This window comes from Fundulus heteroclitus, unplaced genomic scaffold, assembly GCF_011125445.2.
Source record: "Fundulus heteroclitus isolate FHET01 unplaced genomic scaffold, MU-UCD_Fhet_4.1 scaffold_1014, whole genome shotgun sequence".
Classification (NCBI taxonomy): domain Eukaryota; kingdom Metazoa; phylum Chordata; class Actinopteri; order Cyprinodontiformes; family Fundulidae; genus Fundulus; species Fundulus heteroclitus.
In genome coordinates this window covers 6,277-22,337 of record NW_023396482.1, presented here as the reverse complement: position 1 = coordinate 22,337, position 16,061 = coordinate 6,277, and the positions used below count along the sequence as shown (strand labels likewise).

The 16,061-nt window shown below is 42.4% G+C and overlaps 1 protein-coding gene across 1 annotated transcript; it reads right to left on the bottom strand.

Annotated features, from left to right (window-relative positions):
• Positions 1 to 3: 3 nt before the first annotated feature.
• On the bottom strand, positions 4 to 4,599 carry LOC118558131 (arachidonate 12-lipoxygenase, 12R-type-like; the record flags this gene model as incomplete). Its single annotated transcript, XM_036128600.1, has 10 exons — positions 4,540 to 4,599; positions 4,089 to 4,293; positions 3,906 to 3,987; positions 3,084 to 3,206; positions 2,884 to 2,987; positions 2,138 to 2,304; positions 1,893 to 2,033; positions 434 to 637; positions 138 to 224; positions 4 to 48 (listed from the first exon to the last, which is right to left on the bottom strand). Coding segments are annotated over exons 1-10 (1,218 nt in total), but the record flags the coding sequence as incomplete, so codon positions are not given.
• Between the last annotated feature and the right edge of the window lie 11,462 nt (positions 4,600 to 16,061).

Genomic DNA, 16,061 nt, shown 5'->3' with positions numbered 1-16,061 from the left:
GGATCTCTTTAGAATTGTGCTCATACCCTCTCCACCAGAAGATGTAAACTGGAGAAAGTAAAAGCAAAGTTAAAAACAAACATTGTCGTTAAAAAAAAAGAAGAAATAATGATGTCCCTTGGAGTGCATTTTCCTACTTTGGTGAAAACACCCTCCTCAGATATGAGTGTTTTCCGAGCTAAGAAGTTGATCTGCATAGTGTAGCGGGTGTAAGGTATGAGAAGCTGAGAAAAGAGAAAAATATGTTAGTGGCAACATAAGGATTACCTTGCACGTTTTATAACATGCTCCTTCCCTGGATTACAATAATACAGAAACAAAACTTCTGAAGAAGAAGCAATAAAGTAACAAATCTTCCCACAACTTGTATCATCCTGAGCATATGTCGAAATATGCACAGCTAAACACGGTGTAACTTTGCAGCTTCAGTTACCTTGTAGAGAGGATGCACCATGGGCATGTTGCGCAACAGTGACACTGCAAACGCCTCAGCCAGCAGGTGAGTGCGAAGCAGGTGAACATTGAGCTGATGCTCACTGAAATCTGCACTTCTCACAAAAATCTTGGCCAGCAGCCAGTCGTACTCAGAATCTGACGGCAGAAAGATTGGGTTGTCTTCTGCTGGTTTCTGCTTCAGCTGCAACAGGGTTATAACACGGTTAGATATAATACATGCAGGCCACTTTTACCAAGAGCAGACCTGTTTGTTTGGTCACCCTGTCTAAAAGACTGTTTTATGATTCCACATAAATCAAAAAGAACATTCCATAATTCATTTGTTTCGATTTGTTTTTTTTTTTCTGGTGACAGACTTTTTTTTCATTTAGAAACTAATTCATGACAAGGAATTTAAAGAATTCACCCTGAGGCTTTAACTGAAATGTAAGAGAACAGCAGTGGGAACGTGTTTGAAGATATCACCTTTTGACTACTGAAAGAAAGAACATAGCAGACTGGTGGTTGAAGTGATAAACCTTTAATCTGACTTCTATGTTTTTTCTCATTTTCTTCTGTAGCTTTCTTCTTCTTCAAAAAATTCTGTGCCTGTGCCAAATTACAAAAATATTTTATGTTGTTTGGTGTGTTAGGGTCAAATGAGAGGTTGCTGTGACTGAATGTGGACCGACTATAGTCGTAGGATTATAGGGATGCAACTGCCACTGTTACAATAACATTCGAACATTTGCATTACTGCAGTGCAGTTAAACACTGATGAGCAACACACGCACAGATTATTTTATTGAAAAATAAGGCTTTTAGATGTTTCCATTCACTGCTGCTAGGTTTTACACAATCACTGCATGTCTTAAAGTATTGTAATTACACAATTATTTGGAAAAAACAGGGGGGCAGGGGGGGGTGCACACCTGAATGCTGTCATGTTTTGTCACAAGTGGTCCTTCAACACTGTGCTAAATTAGATTAGCAGACCTGTACCCGGTAAGCCTTTCAATTGTCTTATTACTAAAAAGTTTGTAAATAAACTTGTCTTGCCTTTCCTTAAGTATCCCAGCTGATGCGATCAGACAACATTTCTCTTGACTTCTTCATTGTACAAATCATCATGTAAATCTTTGTCTTATGAACTTTTATTCAAGCTGGAGACTTTGCAATCAATACTTTTATCTTGCATGGTCATAGCATTAGCGTTGATTTTCATGATGGAGATCATGATTGGTCTTTGGAAAAATGTTGCTGTATTCTTGGCTTTCACATGCGGGCCTTGCTTCTTTCTGTAATTATTTCTAAATATTTTTATATCACATCCAGCTAGGTTCTTCCTGTTCTTCCTGTTCCTGTTAAACTTGAATGTTCTGGTACGTAAAATAAATATTTAATTGGATGCTTAATAATTATTTTACTCATTATTTGTATTTGAGTGCTAATCCCACCTGAATAGCAATAGGCATGAGTTTATCATCAGTTTTATGGAGCAAGACGAGTGGAGCCACCAGGTACTGCTTCTTGCCATTGATGATGTTTGTTTTCACACCGTCTAATTGCTTGTAGTCACAAAGGAAAATGTTGCCTTTCTGTTTAAAATTTTAAGAAAGATTCACAAATGTCAAAGTCAATTTTGTGTAAAAACGCAACTACTTCAAATTTACCTATAAGCTGTATTTTTTTGTACAGTCACCTTCATTTCTTCCACCAAGCAGCAGCAACAGTCAGGGAAAACCATGGCGTCAGTGACAGGAAAGTTGTCAGGCAGGACGTCACAGCGTCTGATCAGCATGGGATTGAGCCCGTTCAGAAACTGGTAGCCAAAAAAGGCATCTTCCTTCCAGTGCTCTTGGACATAGTCTGTAAAAAAAGAAAAGCACGTCATTTAAATGTCTCTAAATCGAAACCCTTCACGTCAGCATTATTCAAACAGACTTTAAACTGAAATTTGGGTCAGGTTTAATTTCATATAAATATATATATATATATATATATATATATATATATATATATATATATATATATATATATATATATATATATAATTTATTTTTTGCTGCGGTTAGCAATTTAAAGTATAAAATGTTAAACATGTAAGGCTTCCATTTAAATAATAATAATAATAATGTTTTTCATATGACATAAAAAACAATAAATAAATACAGAAATACAAATGAAAAGATAAATATAGCTCTTGAACATTGGGAAAGAGCAAGATGTTACACTGTTGCAACACGCATTCTATAAATGTTATTACGTTGCATCAAGGAAGAACTTTATCACCCAATCAACCAAACCACCAAACAACAGAGTCTCTCTGCTGTGCTTAATACTTTTTTCTTTGCAAATTACAACTTTTCACTTTTCTCTTTGTGGGTCAAGAGCCCACACCTCCTCTGAACAAGCTTTATGGCTCAACAGGATTCACTTTAGGCATACCGGATATTTCAGTCTGTTTGCAACAAAACACTCTGCTGATGTCATCAAGATTCGTCCATTCCATTTTATTATCAGCCAGCCCCTTCAACTGCAGCTCTGCAAGTCTAGTGAAGGAAAATAAGATATTAAATGTGTTATTGTTGATATACTTAAAAACATCAGATTGAAGGCAGAAATGTATCCAAATAATAGGATTTTACCCTGTCCCCGCATTGAACAGAAACTCTGTCTGCCTGGAAAAGGAGAATCGGACTTCAGGAGGTAGAGACAATAGGTCATCTGCTTTTATGCAGTGAGGAATTCCATCTGCATACACATCCCAGCTGAAAAATATATATATTGAGTTTTATTTTAGTGTAGCACACATGGAAAATTACATTTTATCTTTCAGTTATAAATCCTATTATAGTTAACAAGACAGTGCCCCATTTCCTTGCTTCTCAGTAAGTTGGAGTGATATATTGCAAGCTTTTTTTCAGTTCATTTTCATTTTTATGGCTTACAGCTAATGCAAGCCTAGTAGAATCAACAGGCCACAAGTTGTGATAATCGACAAAAGATCATGGCTAAAGTAGCAGGCTGTTCACAGAGGGCTGTGTCTCAGAATAGTATTGGAAAGTTGACCTCAGGGAAAAATTTAATCTTACCTGGGTAAAAGAAAATAGGATGTATTCTTTTTAGATTAAAGGGCTAGGCTTAATTTTGAAATCAAGAATCTTGATTGGTATTGTGCCATAATGCATTAATGTAGTAATTTGTGCATAAAGAGTCCTGAATCATGTATTAGGTGCAGATATACTATGCAGTATATGAGAAAAGCTTGCAGCAGAATGATACCTGCAGATGTGTTTGTTGTTGTTTTTATTTTTTATTTATTTGGGGGGGGTGGGGGGGGGGATTCTGAGAAATTTCATTTTGGAATTTAATAAGCAATAGATCTTATTCAACAAAACTAACAGAAATGAGCACCATACCCGTAGGGAAGAAGGATGTTTGGTGTTGTTGACTGTGTGCTTTCTCACCAATACTCCTTCTGACGCTGCTTGATCTCCTTTTCCCGGCTGTACCTGCCAAGATGATGATTGTCTTCAAACCCTTTCAGTGCTGGAAATAAAAAAAAAAAACTTTTAGGTGTTAATCTGCTCCTGTCTGCCTATAGTTAAAAGAAACAAGCTTTTAACACAATTTCAGTCTGTTCCACAAACCTGTTCCCTCTCTGAAGTGGTGCACTTTGCAGTCAGTGATCCAGCGGTAGATAGGGAAGTTGTAAGTAACTCCCTCGGGTGATTTGACTTCGACTTTGGCAGGGAACCAAGCATCCTCTGGAAACACCACAAGCGGCTGTTTGTCAAGCTCTATCAGCACCAGTTTTCCAACTGAGGTGGGGCAGGACACTGTAAAACTTGCCACCTAAGACAACATTAAAAGACAACAAGTGTACTGTATATGAAAAGCAAAAAGTTTTTTTTAAACATCATCTTTAACAACTCACAAACACTAGAGATTTAACAGCAATCACAATTGTAAAGTAGCTTTCAAAGGTTTCACGTCCTAAACTTTTTTACATTAGCCCCTTTTCTGCCTACTCAATTTCACCTGAACTGATCAGCTATGCCCTGCTCAGTTTTTTTAAATGTGTTTTTTCTTTCAACCGACCTGGAAATGGCTGGAAGAGGGAAACACCTCTGGAGGTGTGTCCTTTAATCCCCATCCCATGGCTTGTTTGCGACATTAACATTTAAAGAAATCTGCAAGAATCAGCTACTGAAAAGCAATGCCTTCACATCAAAGCTCTGCTCGAGTTCACTGTTTGAACCCTGTTCCTGAGCAGGGCGGACAGGTCAGTGATAAAGCTGAATGATAAGAAATACAAAAAAAGGGGAATTTTTTACAGAAAGCCATGAGAAACCTACTTTAAAGTCTAGCATAATCTCAGCATGGACAGGTAAGCTGCTCATAGCTGATTGGAAAGTGAATGTAACACACTAATAGGATATACCTTCTGTCACTTTTTAATTGACGGATGATTTATGACCCTAATCATTTCCGGTCCCCCTTTGATTTCCGGCCCCTCCCCATTTCCGGTCCCCTCCCCCACTTCCGGAATCCATACCCCTCCCCCATTTCCGGTCCCTTCCCCCACTTCCGGAATCCATACCCCTCCCCCATTTCCGGTCCCTTCCCCCACTTCCGGAATCCATACCCCTCCCCCCATTTCCGGTCCCCTCCCCCACTTTAGGAATTCGAAACTGACACAGATTCAACAAATAGGATCTTCTCACCAACATGACAATCAAAAACGGGGCTTACCGGTCGATGGTTTCTTCCGCGCAACTCCGAGACAGGCTCAAGATAAAACAACTCCGGTTATTTTTCTGCTTAACGCATGGTGTGACAAGATGATAGCAGACCGGATGTCAACGCTGTTCTGCAACTGTTGCGACTGGAGAGACGTTTTGAGGATCAAGAAAGTGGTAGCTTTTTAGACCCGCCCTCCTCACAACACCCGATAACGCCCCCCTTCAACGTTAACCACACCCCTTCTCAGTATAAAAAAACAACCGGGCAGACCGATCGGAACATCCATGCAGCTTCAGTGACCAGACTTTTAGCATCTGAAACCATGAACAACTATGCGGTTGAAAGAACTACCGCTTCAACATCACCGCAGCATGGCTCCCCGGACAGCGACAAATTCTTTCCGGGACCGTACCACCCTCCTTCACCCTCGCCAACCCCTGAATCCTCTTCCGAACTCGACAGCGACAGCGAGAGTCTCCTCACATCGCTGCAGAGGCGTATCGACGACTGGGCCAATGCCCCTGGAGGTGTGAAACTACAGCCCGAGTACTTTGTTTTACGGGATGAGAATTCCATGCTTCCAACCACACTTCCAGCCATGGTTCCAGCCATGCCGTCTCTGTCAGAGACCCAGGAGAAAGATTCACAAGTGCTGAATCTTCCACCCTCCCCGGACCCTTCTCAGTCTGAGTACTCACAGCTCCAGGACTCGCAACTTCCCTTCAGCCAAGGAGATCCAGCCTTCCCGGACCCTTCTCAACCCGAGGATACGCAGCTTCCATCCGGGGAACCAGACGCTGACACCGGCGCTGATGAATACGACGGGTGGATCCGCTTCGGCTTCATCAAAGCGGTGAAAACTGTGGTGCACCATCTTTTGAGCACCGCCATCGAAAAGTACATGCGTGGAAAGTGCTACGGATGCATCAATGATCGTCCGAGTCAGAGAGACCATGAATGTTTGGAGCAGCTTGAGGACCGGTTCTTTGAAAGTAATTACTACGGTGTAATGCGAATGCTTTATAACGAGCGTTTCATCGATGCCGTTCAACGGTTTTTAGCCGCCCGCAACATCCATCAAGACAACGACACAGTCAATGCCGTCGCACAGGCCTATCTGTACGAATTGACGCTATCCAAGCGGGTGCATGACCACATCAGCGAGGTGTATAATCAGCTGGTTCAAGAAAACTATGACTTAAAAGATCAACTTGAAACCATCACGCAGTACTGGCAGGGGTCTTGAAACCAAAGCATGCATGTTTTGTCATATCTTTCTGTAATATATATATTATATGAGTGTTTTCTACAATGAGTCTGTGATATATGAAATGATTGTTTTCTACAACTAGATTGTGATATATGAAATGAGTGTTTCTTTTACATTGAGTTTGTGATATATTAAACTAGTATTTTCCGCAATTAGTTTATGACATTGTATTAAAAGAATGTCTTTCTTTTTATCTAACCAATGAGTGTTTTTTTACATTGAGTTTGTGATATATTAAAGTAGTATTTTCTGCAATTAGTTTGTGACATCGTAACAAAATTAATCTCTTTCTCTAAATATGAAATGAACTTTCTCTACAATTAGTTTGTGATATAATAAATGCATATTAATAATAAAATATATAAAAACCCAAATACAGACCTCTTTTCCTTCATTCAGCATCACTACGTGCGTGGGAAGGTATGGCTGAAGAAAAGTTAATGAAGCGGGTATATTACACGCCTTCGCACCCCGGCTCTTTTGGTGGAGTAGATAGATTACAGAGGGCTATGCAGAGTGAAACCGGGAAAAAGGTTCCGATTGAAGTGGTCCGAGACTTTTTATCAGAACAAGATGCATATTCTTTACATAAACCGGCAAGAATAAGATTTCCTAGAAATAGAGTGTTTGTCACCAGGCCTCTGAGACAGTTTCAAGCCGATCTTTGTGATATGCAGAGTTTATCCGAAGAAAACGACGGCTACAATTATTTATTAACCGTTATTGACGTATTCTCCAAAAGAGCCTACGTCAGAGTTTTAAAAAGGAAAACAGCGTCCGATGTCGTAACAGCTTTCGAGTCTGTTTTAAGGGAGAGTGGGGTTCCAAAGAGGCTTCAAACTGATGACGGTAAAGAATTTTTCAACAAATCATTCAAAGCGTTAATGGATAAAAACGGAATTGAACATTTTTCCACGGCTAGTGAAATAAAAGCGTCGGTGGTTGAGAGGTTTAACCGTACGTTAAAATCAAGAATGTGGAGATATTTCACAGCAAACAACACTCTCCGTTATGTAAACGTGCTTCAGGATCTGGTCAAAAGCTACAACCACGGTTATCATTCAAGTATTAAAATGGCACCTATCCAAGTCACCGCTAGTAACGCTTTTCAAGTGTTTCAAAATCTGTACGGGACCAATTCCGAACGCAGTACAAAAGTCAAGACCGCATTTAAACCAGGTGACCATGTCAGAATCTCCAAGCTGCGTGGCGTGTTTGACAAAAAATATGAACAGAGTTTCACGGACGAAATCTTTACAGTTACAGAAGTTATACAACGATCTCCACCCGTCTTCAAGCTGAAAGATTTAGACGGAGAGCCCGTCCGAGGTTCTTTTTACGCAGAAGAGCTTCAAAAGGTGAAAATATCAAAAAACAAAATGTATCAAGTGGGTGACATATTAGACAAACGCACCGTGCGGGGGGTCAAACAGGTCTTAGTACGTTGGAAAAACTGGCCGGAGAAATTCAACAGCTGGGTGAGAGTCGACGACCTGCGAGACGTATAAAAGAAGACGCTGCTCTCTGACGGTTGACAGTGCAACATGGACCACTTAACTCAGGATGAAGGATTTTACCTGACGCTACCCTCCAACGCTAGCCTGGATGTCTTTAAGGATAATAACATATCGAGTTTCCGCGTGGATTTAGCCGAGCATATCAATTTACAAGGAGAATGGCAAGTGGCATTGACGGAGGTTTCTTATCCACACACATGGCATAACGTTCCTTCAGAAAATGCTTTTTTCGAATGGCGGAAAGCGAGCGAGGAACAAGTCCATCGCATACAGATTGGAAACGGATACTACAGTAATATGAATCAGCTTATCAAAGAGATCGAAGCCCATCTGAGAAAGATAGATTCAGATGTTTATTTCAAGGTTAACAAACTCGCAAACATACTCACCTACCAGGCCGGCGCTCAGTACCATCTACGTTTTCACGCTCCACTGGCCTACATGCTCGGCGCGGAACCCGGAGAATGGATCAAATTCGACCACTGGCACGCCCCTCACGCTATAGATTATAAAGCGGGTTTCTACCACCTCTATTTTTACAGCGACGTTGTTGCGCCGCAGATAGTGGGGGATGCATACGCGCCCCTCTTGCGAACAGTTCAGGTCCAGGGCGTTTTTGGAGATATTATCACGCAGACCTTTCATAACCCCTACTATCTCCCCGTTGCCAAGAAACATATTGAAAATATACAAGTTGAAATTAAAACGGATCAAAACACCCCGGTGAAATTTACATACGGAAAGTGCATCATGAAACTACATTTCAGACCCGTTGGTTCACGCAGAGCGTTCAGGTGAAACGGCTCATGCTTATAAAAACACACGATTGTGGCCAGAATCATTCATAGCTGTGCAACCAGTCACAACGACAACGTTGCAGCGTTCTAAAAACGTGAGGAAGAAGCGACGACAATCGTGAAAACATGGTTTTCTTGAGAGAGGATCCGCACCGTTTTATCCCTTACTACCAGAACCAGGTAGGGGGAGAATTACCCGGCTTCTATGGCGCCCCTGTTATGTACGGCCGTGGGATAGGATCCATATTTTCAAAATTATTTCGTTTCGTATCACCCTTATTTAAATCCGGCTTCGCTATTGCTAAACCGCATCTGAAAAAGGCTGCCACAAACATCGCCTCGGACGTCATAGGTAAAGCTATGACGAAAATAAGCGGCTCGCACGAGGGTGTGAATAACCAAGAGGGGTCGGGTGTTATGGTTTTGTCAAGAAGAGCTAAAAAGAGACCTCCGGGGCAACGTGTTGGTCGTTCACAAATAGTTCTGCAGCGCAAAAAGAAGAAATCAGTCAGCAGGAGCAAAGCAAGAGGGAGGAGGTCCGTTGCGAGCAAGGATATATTTAGCTGAATTATTATTTTTCAATAACAATAAAACATGGCTCTTTTACACCGGAAATCATCAGAATGTACGCTGGCGGAACTGGACTTGTTTTCCGCCCCCATGACACAACTTTCTATCGAAGATAAGCTCTACACAGAAATATTACCCGTGTCAGCGATTACAGACACCGGGCCTATCGAGTTCTTTATCCCCGGAGATGGAGAGAAATACTTGGATTTGAACGATACGTTACTTCATGTCCGTTTAAAGATCACCAACGCAGATGGAAGCGACCTGGCTAACGACGCCGCTGTCGGGTTGATAAATTACCCGTTGAATACAATGTTTAGTCAATGCGACGTAATTCTGGGGGACAGGTTAATTTCACAGAGTAGCGCAACTCACCCGTACAGAGCAATGATTGAAACTCTGCTCAACTATTCAGAAGACACGTTAAAGAGCCAATTTAGCGCGGGCCTCTTTTACAAAGACACAGCGGGAGCTATCGACTCTATTGTTACCACCGACGGTCCAAATTCGGGGATGAACAAGAGAGCCGCTTTCACCGCTAATTCCAGAGAGTTACACCTGATGGGGCCTCTTCACGCAGATATTTTCTTCTGCGAAAGACTCCTCTTGAATTCTGTCGATATGAGGGTTAAACTAACCAGAGCCAGCGACGCCTTCTCTCTCATGGGACCGCGTGATTCAACCTTCCGACTGAAAATTCTGGGGGCTTCGCTATTTATGAAAAAAGTTTCAGTCTCCCCGGCTATCCGACTAGGGCATGCCTCAGCATTAATGAGAGGAAACGCCCTCTATCCTCTTTCGCGCGTGAATGTGAAAACGTACTCTGTCCCTGAAAATTCCAGGATATGTACTCAGGAGAATCTCTTTTTGGGAACGATGCCGAAATATGTCGTTTTAGGTATGGTCAACCACGAGGCATTCACTGGAAGGAGAAGCATGTCGCCTTTCAACTTTAAGCATATGGATGTGGAATATTTAGCGCTCTGCAAAGACGGCAGACAGGTCCCCGCCAAAGCGTTTCAACCCCAATTCAACAACGGTATTTCAGTCAGGGAATATTACAACATGTTCACCTCTACAGGTCGTCATTTAAAAGACCTTCCTTTAAGCATCGCTCGTGAGGAATTTAACGAGGGTTATTCCCTGTTTGTCTTTAATCTCAATCCGAGCGAGGACGCAGACGCTCTGTCACCGGTGTGCAACGGCAATTTGAGACTGGAAATGAGATTCAGAGTTCCGCTGCCTCACACGACCACCCTGATTGTGTACGCGTGTTACGACTCAATTTTGGAAATCGATTCAAAAAGGCAGGTTCTGGTGGATTTTTATTAAAACATGAATAACCACGAGATCGAGAGTCTGATGCATCACCTGTTGGGGGACCTATTTTGCGGCGTTTGGGCTTGTGATCAGCTTCCATTACTCAAACGCACGTACAGTGGCCCGGCCTATTTTATCGTCAACACTCATCCTTCACACATGCCTGGTGAACACTGGCTAGCTCTGACTTTGGAAGAGAATGATAGAGCCACCTTTTTCGACTCTTACGGATTTCCTCCGGATTTCGAATTTTATCCCTCGAGCATAGTGACATTTTTGAAAGAGAGATCCTCGAAAATATTGTATCATAATCGTCAACTTCAAGACACTCTATCAGTCGTGTGCGGTCATCATTGTGTTTATTATCTTTGTCATAAAGCCTGCGGGCTATCGATGCATGACATATTGGCTACCTATGATGACAGTGTTTATAAAAATGATGTCATGGTATTTGATTTTGTGAAAAAATATCAGCGTTGTGTAAAAAATAGGGCCTCGTGCTCGTTTAATCACGGAACGTGTTCATTACAAATGTTTAAAGATTGTTACAAGTTGTAACTTGTCTAGAAGAAAAACACTGTATACACGAATAATTTGAAACAATAAAAGTATCTTTATTACAAATTCATTTCTCCAGTTTTTTTTTCATACAGAGTTTTAAGGAGAAAATTTCAACCATGCAGGGTTCTTGACTCTTTTGCTCTTGACTCGTTCGTTGTAGGGGGTTGGATGCTCAAAGTCTATTCCGGAGAATTTAGGGGACAACACAATTTTTCCTTTACGTTTGCATGAAGGGCTTATCTTCGTTCTTCTCCGATACGTCCGTTTCTGCCATGCCTCTGTATTGGTCACGAGCTTGCGGATTGCTGACTGAGGACACAGGGATGTTTAGCTCCTTCAGGGCGGTCATGAACGGGGTCCAACCTACAGGTTCCTGGGTCTGTGTTTTCCGCTTAAATGGGAGCAGAAGGTTTTTCAGCAAATCGACCAGATGTGAGCCTCCCATCACACGATCCCGATAAACAAATTCCCCTTTCGAAGTCCAACTCGTACCATGTAGGGACAACTTTTTCAATATGTATTCAGCATTTTTGCGATCTCTGTTTGGTAGAGCTTTTAGAACTTCGCTGGCGGTTTCATCCAATTCCATAGGAGAGGGTGTAGAAGCAGTAGAATCAGAGCCAGAGTCCGCCTCACCGTCATTATTGTCCGGGGTAGGGTTACGCTGCAAAGTTAAAGTCACTCTGGGTTCCTCCAGTTGACTTTGTTTGCATCAGAGTCAGATATCTCTGAAGAAGAGCGTTGTACCTTTTAATTTTTTCATAAGAACTTAGTCCCTGTTCATTCAGTATCTCTCTCATTTTAGAATCCAAATCCTCTTCAGCCGTCTGTCTGATAGAAGGCTCTGACGGAGTCAAACGTTTGAACTGATGCGGAGAGACGAGATACATCTTTTGCGCCGTCCTAAGAGACATTTTCTCATCTCCTGATGAGACCTCCCACCAGCTCTCCGATTAAAGGAGCCACAACGCTTAGCAGGGGTAAAATAAACCCACCTGTTTGATTTTTCAGAGCCAGCTGCTTACGTTTTAAACCCGTTCTTTTATCAGCCAGCAATCTGATGATTTTTTTCTGCTTTTGCAGTTTTTTATGTTGAGCGGGAGATACTTTAACGTTACCTTTTAAGATGTTCAGAGCTATTTCACACAAGGCTTTGAGAAAATCCGGCGAGCAGTGAGCGAGAATGTCTTTCCGTTTCTGTGGGGTGGCATGATACAGAGCCCTAAAAAGAGGTATGTTCCTTTTTATGCGAGCTGACATGGTAAATTAATTTACTTGGGTACATACACAGCCGGCCACTGACCAGGGAGCATCCCCGTTCTCAGTCTGAAACGATCTGGGCAAGTGGGAGTCAGATCGACGATTAAATACCCGTGAGGTTCTCTGGTGGCGTCTTGAAAACTCTCCATAAAGAACGTTTTCTCTGACGGGAACATCTGACGGGCTAATATATTCAGCTGCAGTTTATCTCTGGGGTTCTTAAACAACACCATATAATTAGTATTTAAACTGATGGTGCGGCTGTACTTGCCTTGATGAAACACATTCTGAGTCAGCATCATCACGCTCATATTTCTGTGATGTCTGTATTGCGTAAAAATCTTGACCACTTCTGGATGCTCCGAAGCCTGGAAAATTACATCGTCCAATATAACCAGATGATTCTGATCAGGAGGAAACAGATTTTCATCATCAAAAGAATCAGGTAGTCCTTCGATGAATTTAATCTTTTTATTCATTCTCTGCAATTCAGCGTACATGGGTTGAAGAGATGTATAAATCCATACAATATTTACAGGTACAACATCCATAACATGGTTACAATTCTGCAAAACACGTTTAACAAAAAAAGATTTTCCACACCCGCTCGGACCCACTATCAGACATGAAAAAGGGGTTTTGAATCTAGGGTCAAATTCAATCTCCTGTGTTTCACCAGAGAGCGACATTGTTCTCGGTTAACCTTTTTAGTAACCAAAAGGGAGAGTTGTTCCGTCAGGAAAAAGCCTTCTTTTGTCATACACCAAGCGGAACTTTTTCTGAAATGTGGCATTTTTAAGTTGGAAGTTTCTTTTATCCCTCCTGATGGTATGCTGCGGAGCTTCTAACACACCCCCTGTAGACCCCTGCAGATAACTTTCTACCAACTCTTTCACACTGTCAAAATTCACCCTCTCACTGCATTCCTGAGTTTGAGTGATGCCTTTACAACGCATCACAACTTTTTTCTGGTTTCTTGTCTGGTAAGCGTAGCTTTTGGGGCCTGTTGAAACAAATTGCTGTATGGTATCACCTCCCAGCTCATCCGTTAAATCCCCTAAATAATTTCCCAGCTCGAGGGAGGTCTGACCCGGTTTAACCACGTAGATCAGGCTGTCTGTGTCAATGTACAAAACGCGCTCCTGAAGTGGTTCGAGACAGGTGAATAGTTTCAACCGTGCGTGTGCTGTGGTAAACGCCGCGATAAATACATTATTCACCTTGTTAGGCAGGGAGATGCATCGCTTGTTGTATTTCCACTGAATCATACACATGTCATCGTTCAGAAAGTGAAAGTAGCACACCGTGTATTTACCTGAAAACAGGAAGTTAAAAAACTCTGCTGAGTCTGTCACAATGGTAGTTTTAGCCAGATCATTTCTCTGCGCAAATTTTCCCCAAAAACTGTTCAAACACAGTTTAGCCACTTGCCTTTTAGCAGGATTGACCTCAATCTTCCGTACATCTAGCTGGATGCCTTGGTTCAGTTTGTAGTCTGCCACATACTTTAACCTGCTCTCCTCATCCGTCGCTTCAGCGGGGAAACCTGAAGCTTCCTGCTTACCCTTGAGAAAAGTGTTGATATACGGTTTAAAGATTGAACTGCTCTGGTTCTCAAAATGCCAAACCTCTGTGATTTCAGCGACGGTGTAACCGAGTTCCAGAGCTTTGTTGAATTCGAGGGTTACCCAGACCCCCGTCAACGCTCTCTCTCGGTCAGTGTGGCTGCATGGGCCTGCCTGGTAGTTCATTTCGGCGCAAGCACGGCAGAGAGTAAAAACAAGTTTACCGGTAGATGTCTTGTACGGCAAAACAGGAAAAAACAGACCGCGGGGTGGAAACACAGTCGCCCTGATGAACCCGAAATAGTTACATGGATCGTCAAAATCTTTGCAGATGATTTTGGGGTGGCCGAGAGGATAGGGACAGTTTGCGTTCACGTACGGGTACAATGAGGTGAAAATCTACATAATGCACCGATTCCTCCTCCTCCGCCGTGTACCGGAGTCTGAGAGCACAAGTACGGCCGCCGTACAAATCTTCTCGCGGGGAAAGAGGCTCTGGTGCGTTGAAAGACTGTAGAAACCTTTTGAGACCCGGGTGCGACTCCTTCATTAGGATCCAGTCGTGTTCCCATATAACTTCTAATTGCACGCCGTAAACCGATTGCAATAACCTCGCTCTCTCCATGGTAGCAGAGTGAAATGTTTCAAAGCAAACCCCCCTGAGAGGACAGGTCTGGTCGGGTGGAAAGCAAGTGGGACACCCATGAAAAAAACACCCGTTGAACTCAAATGCGATTTTCACCCCTCGAACCTCCGCGTATCCATCGACCTGATAAGGGCCGATTTTCTTTTCACCTTTATTGAGCGCATGCTGAATGAAAATGCCTCGTTCCTGAGCTACCCATTCTAACCACTGAATAGACGCGTTCGAAAATGTTTTACATTGACGTCGGTAATCCACCGGGGAGGGGATCGCGAGAGTGTTAGGAGGGAGGAAATTGGATGTAAAGACATTCATACAAGCTGATGCAATGGTGATTGACTTTAAAGGATCCACGGTTGTCTCTTTAAAGAACTCTTCTCTGAATTTCACACAAGCCTTGAAAAGAATCTCCACATCATTTTGACAATAATAAAGAGCTTCTTTCTGAAAGTCAAAGGGGTGTTTACAAGCCTCGTTGTACCAAATGTAAAACCGATCCTGTTCGGCAGGGTTCATGCGGTCTACCGCGTAGAAGCAGGGGGGAGGAAGCGGGCCCACGTAGCTTAAAGTCTTCTCAGAGGAGAACAAGTGAGGGAAAAACCCTTTACACTGATCGGTGAATCCTAATGCTTTTGGCATTTGGCTGAGTTTCATAGTAAGGAATGAAAGACTGTCGATGAATTTCAGAGTGTAATCAGGCTCGGTAAAACAGAGAACTTTACTTCCCTGTGTGATGAGGTACGGTTTAATGCCCAATTCAACCATTACACTCAGAACCAAGTAAGAGTCAAACCCACGACTGTTGTGAGCTAGGAAAGTGTAACCTTTATAACAAGGTTTTCTAAAATGGAGCAGAAAATCCCTAACGCAGTTCAGACCGTAAGAGTACCAAACATCTCCCGCCAAAGTTTTTGTGTAGACAAGGAATGGGATGTGTCTCCCAGTTTGATCTGTAAAAGTTTCAAAATCGTAAAAAACCAGTTTATTTCCGAGTTCAGGGTCTGTCAGTGTGGGTTGAATGTAACACTGATGCTCGTTTAACGTTACATCAACACCGCTAGGGAGTTTCTGACGACAGACTGTACATTTTATTGAACACTCGTGAGGCTTGCTGTCTCCGCTTGCTGCTAGATCATATAGCTTTTTACACACAGGACAGTATTTAGTCGTTTCGCAGTTACTCACATGCTTCCCGAGGTTAGGTCTCAGTGTGGGTTGTTTGTGCTTATCAAGGCAGAATGAATTACGACAGATTCGGTTACAATCTGTGCATTGTACAGAGTTGTACCGTTGGAGAGTACATTTTGGATCGAGACAAACTGAACAACGACCCTCGCAGTTATGTCTGTTTATGTTTTGGAAACCGGTAAAACA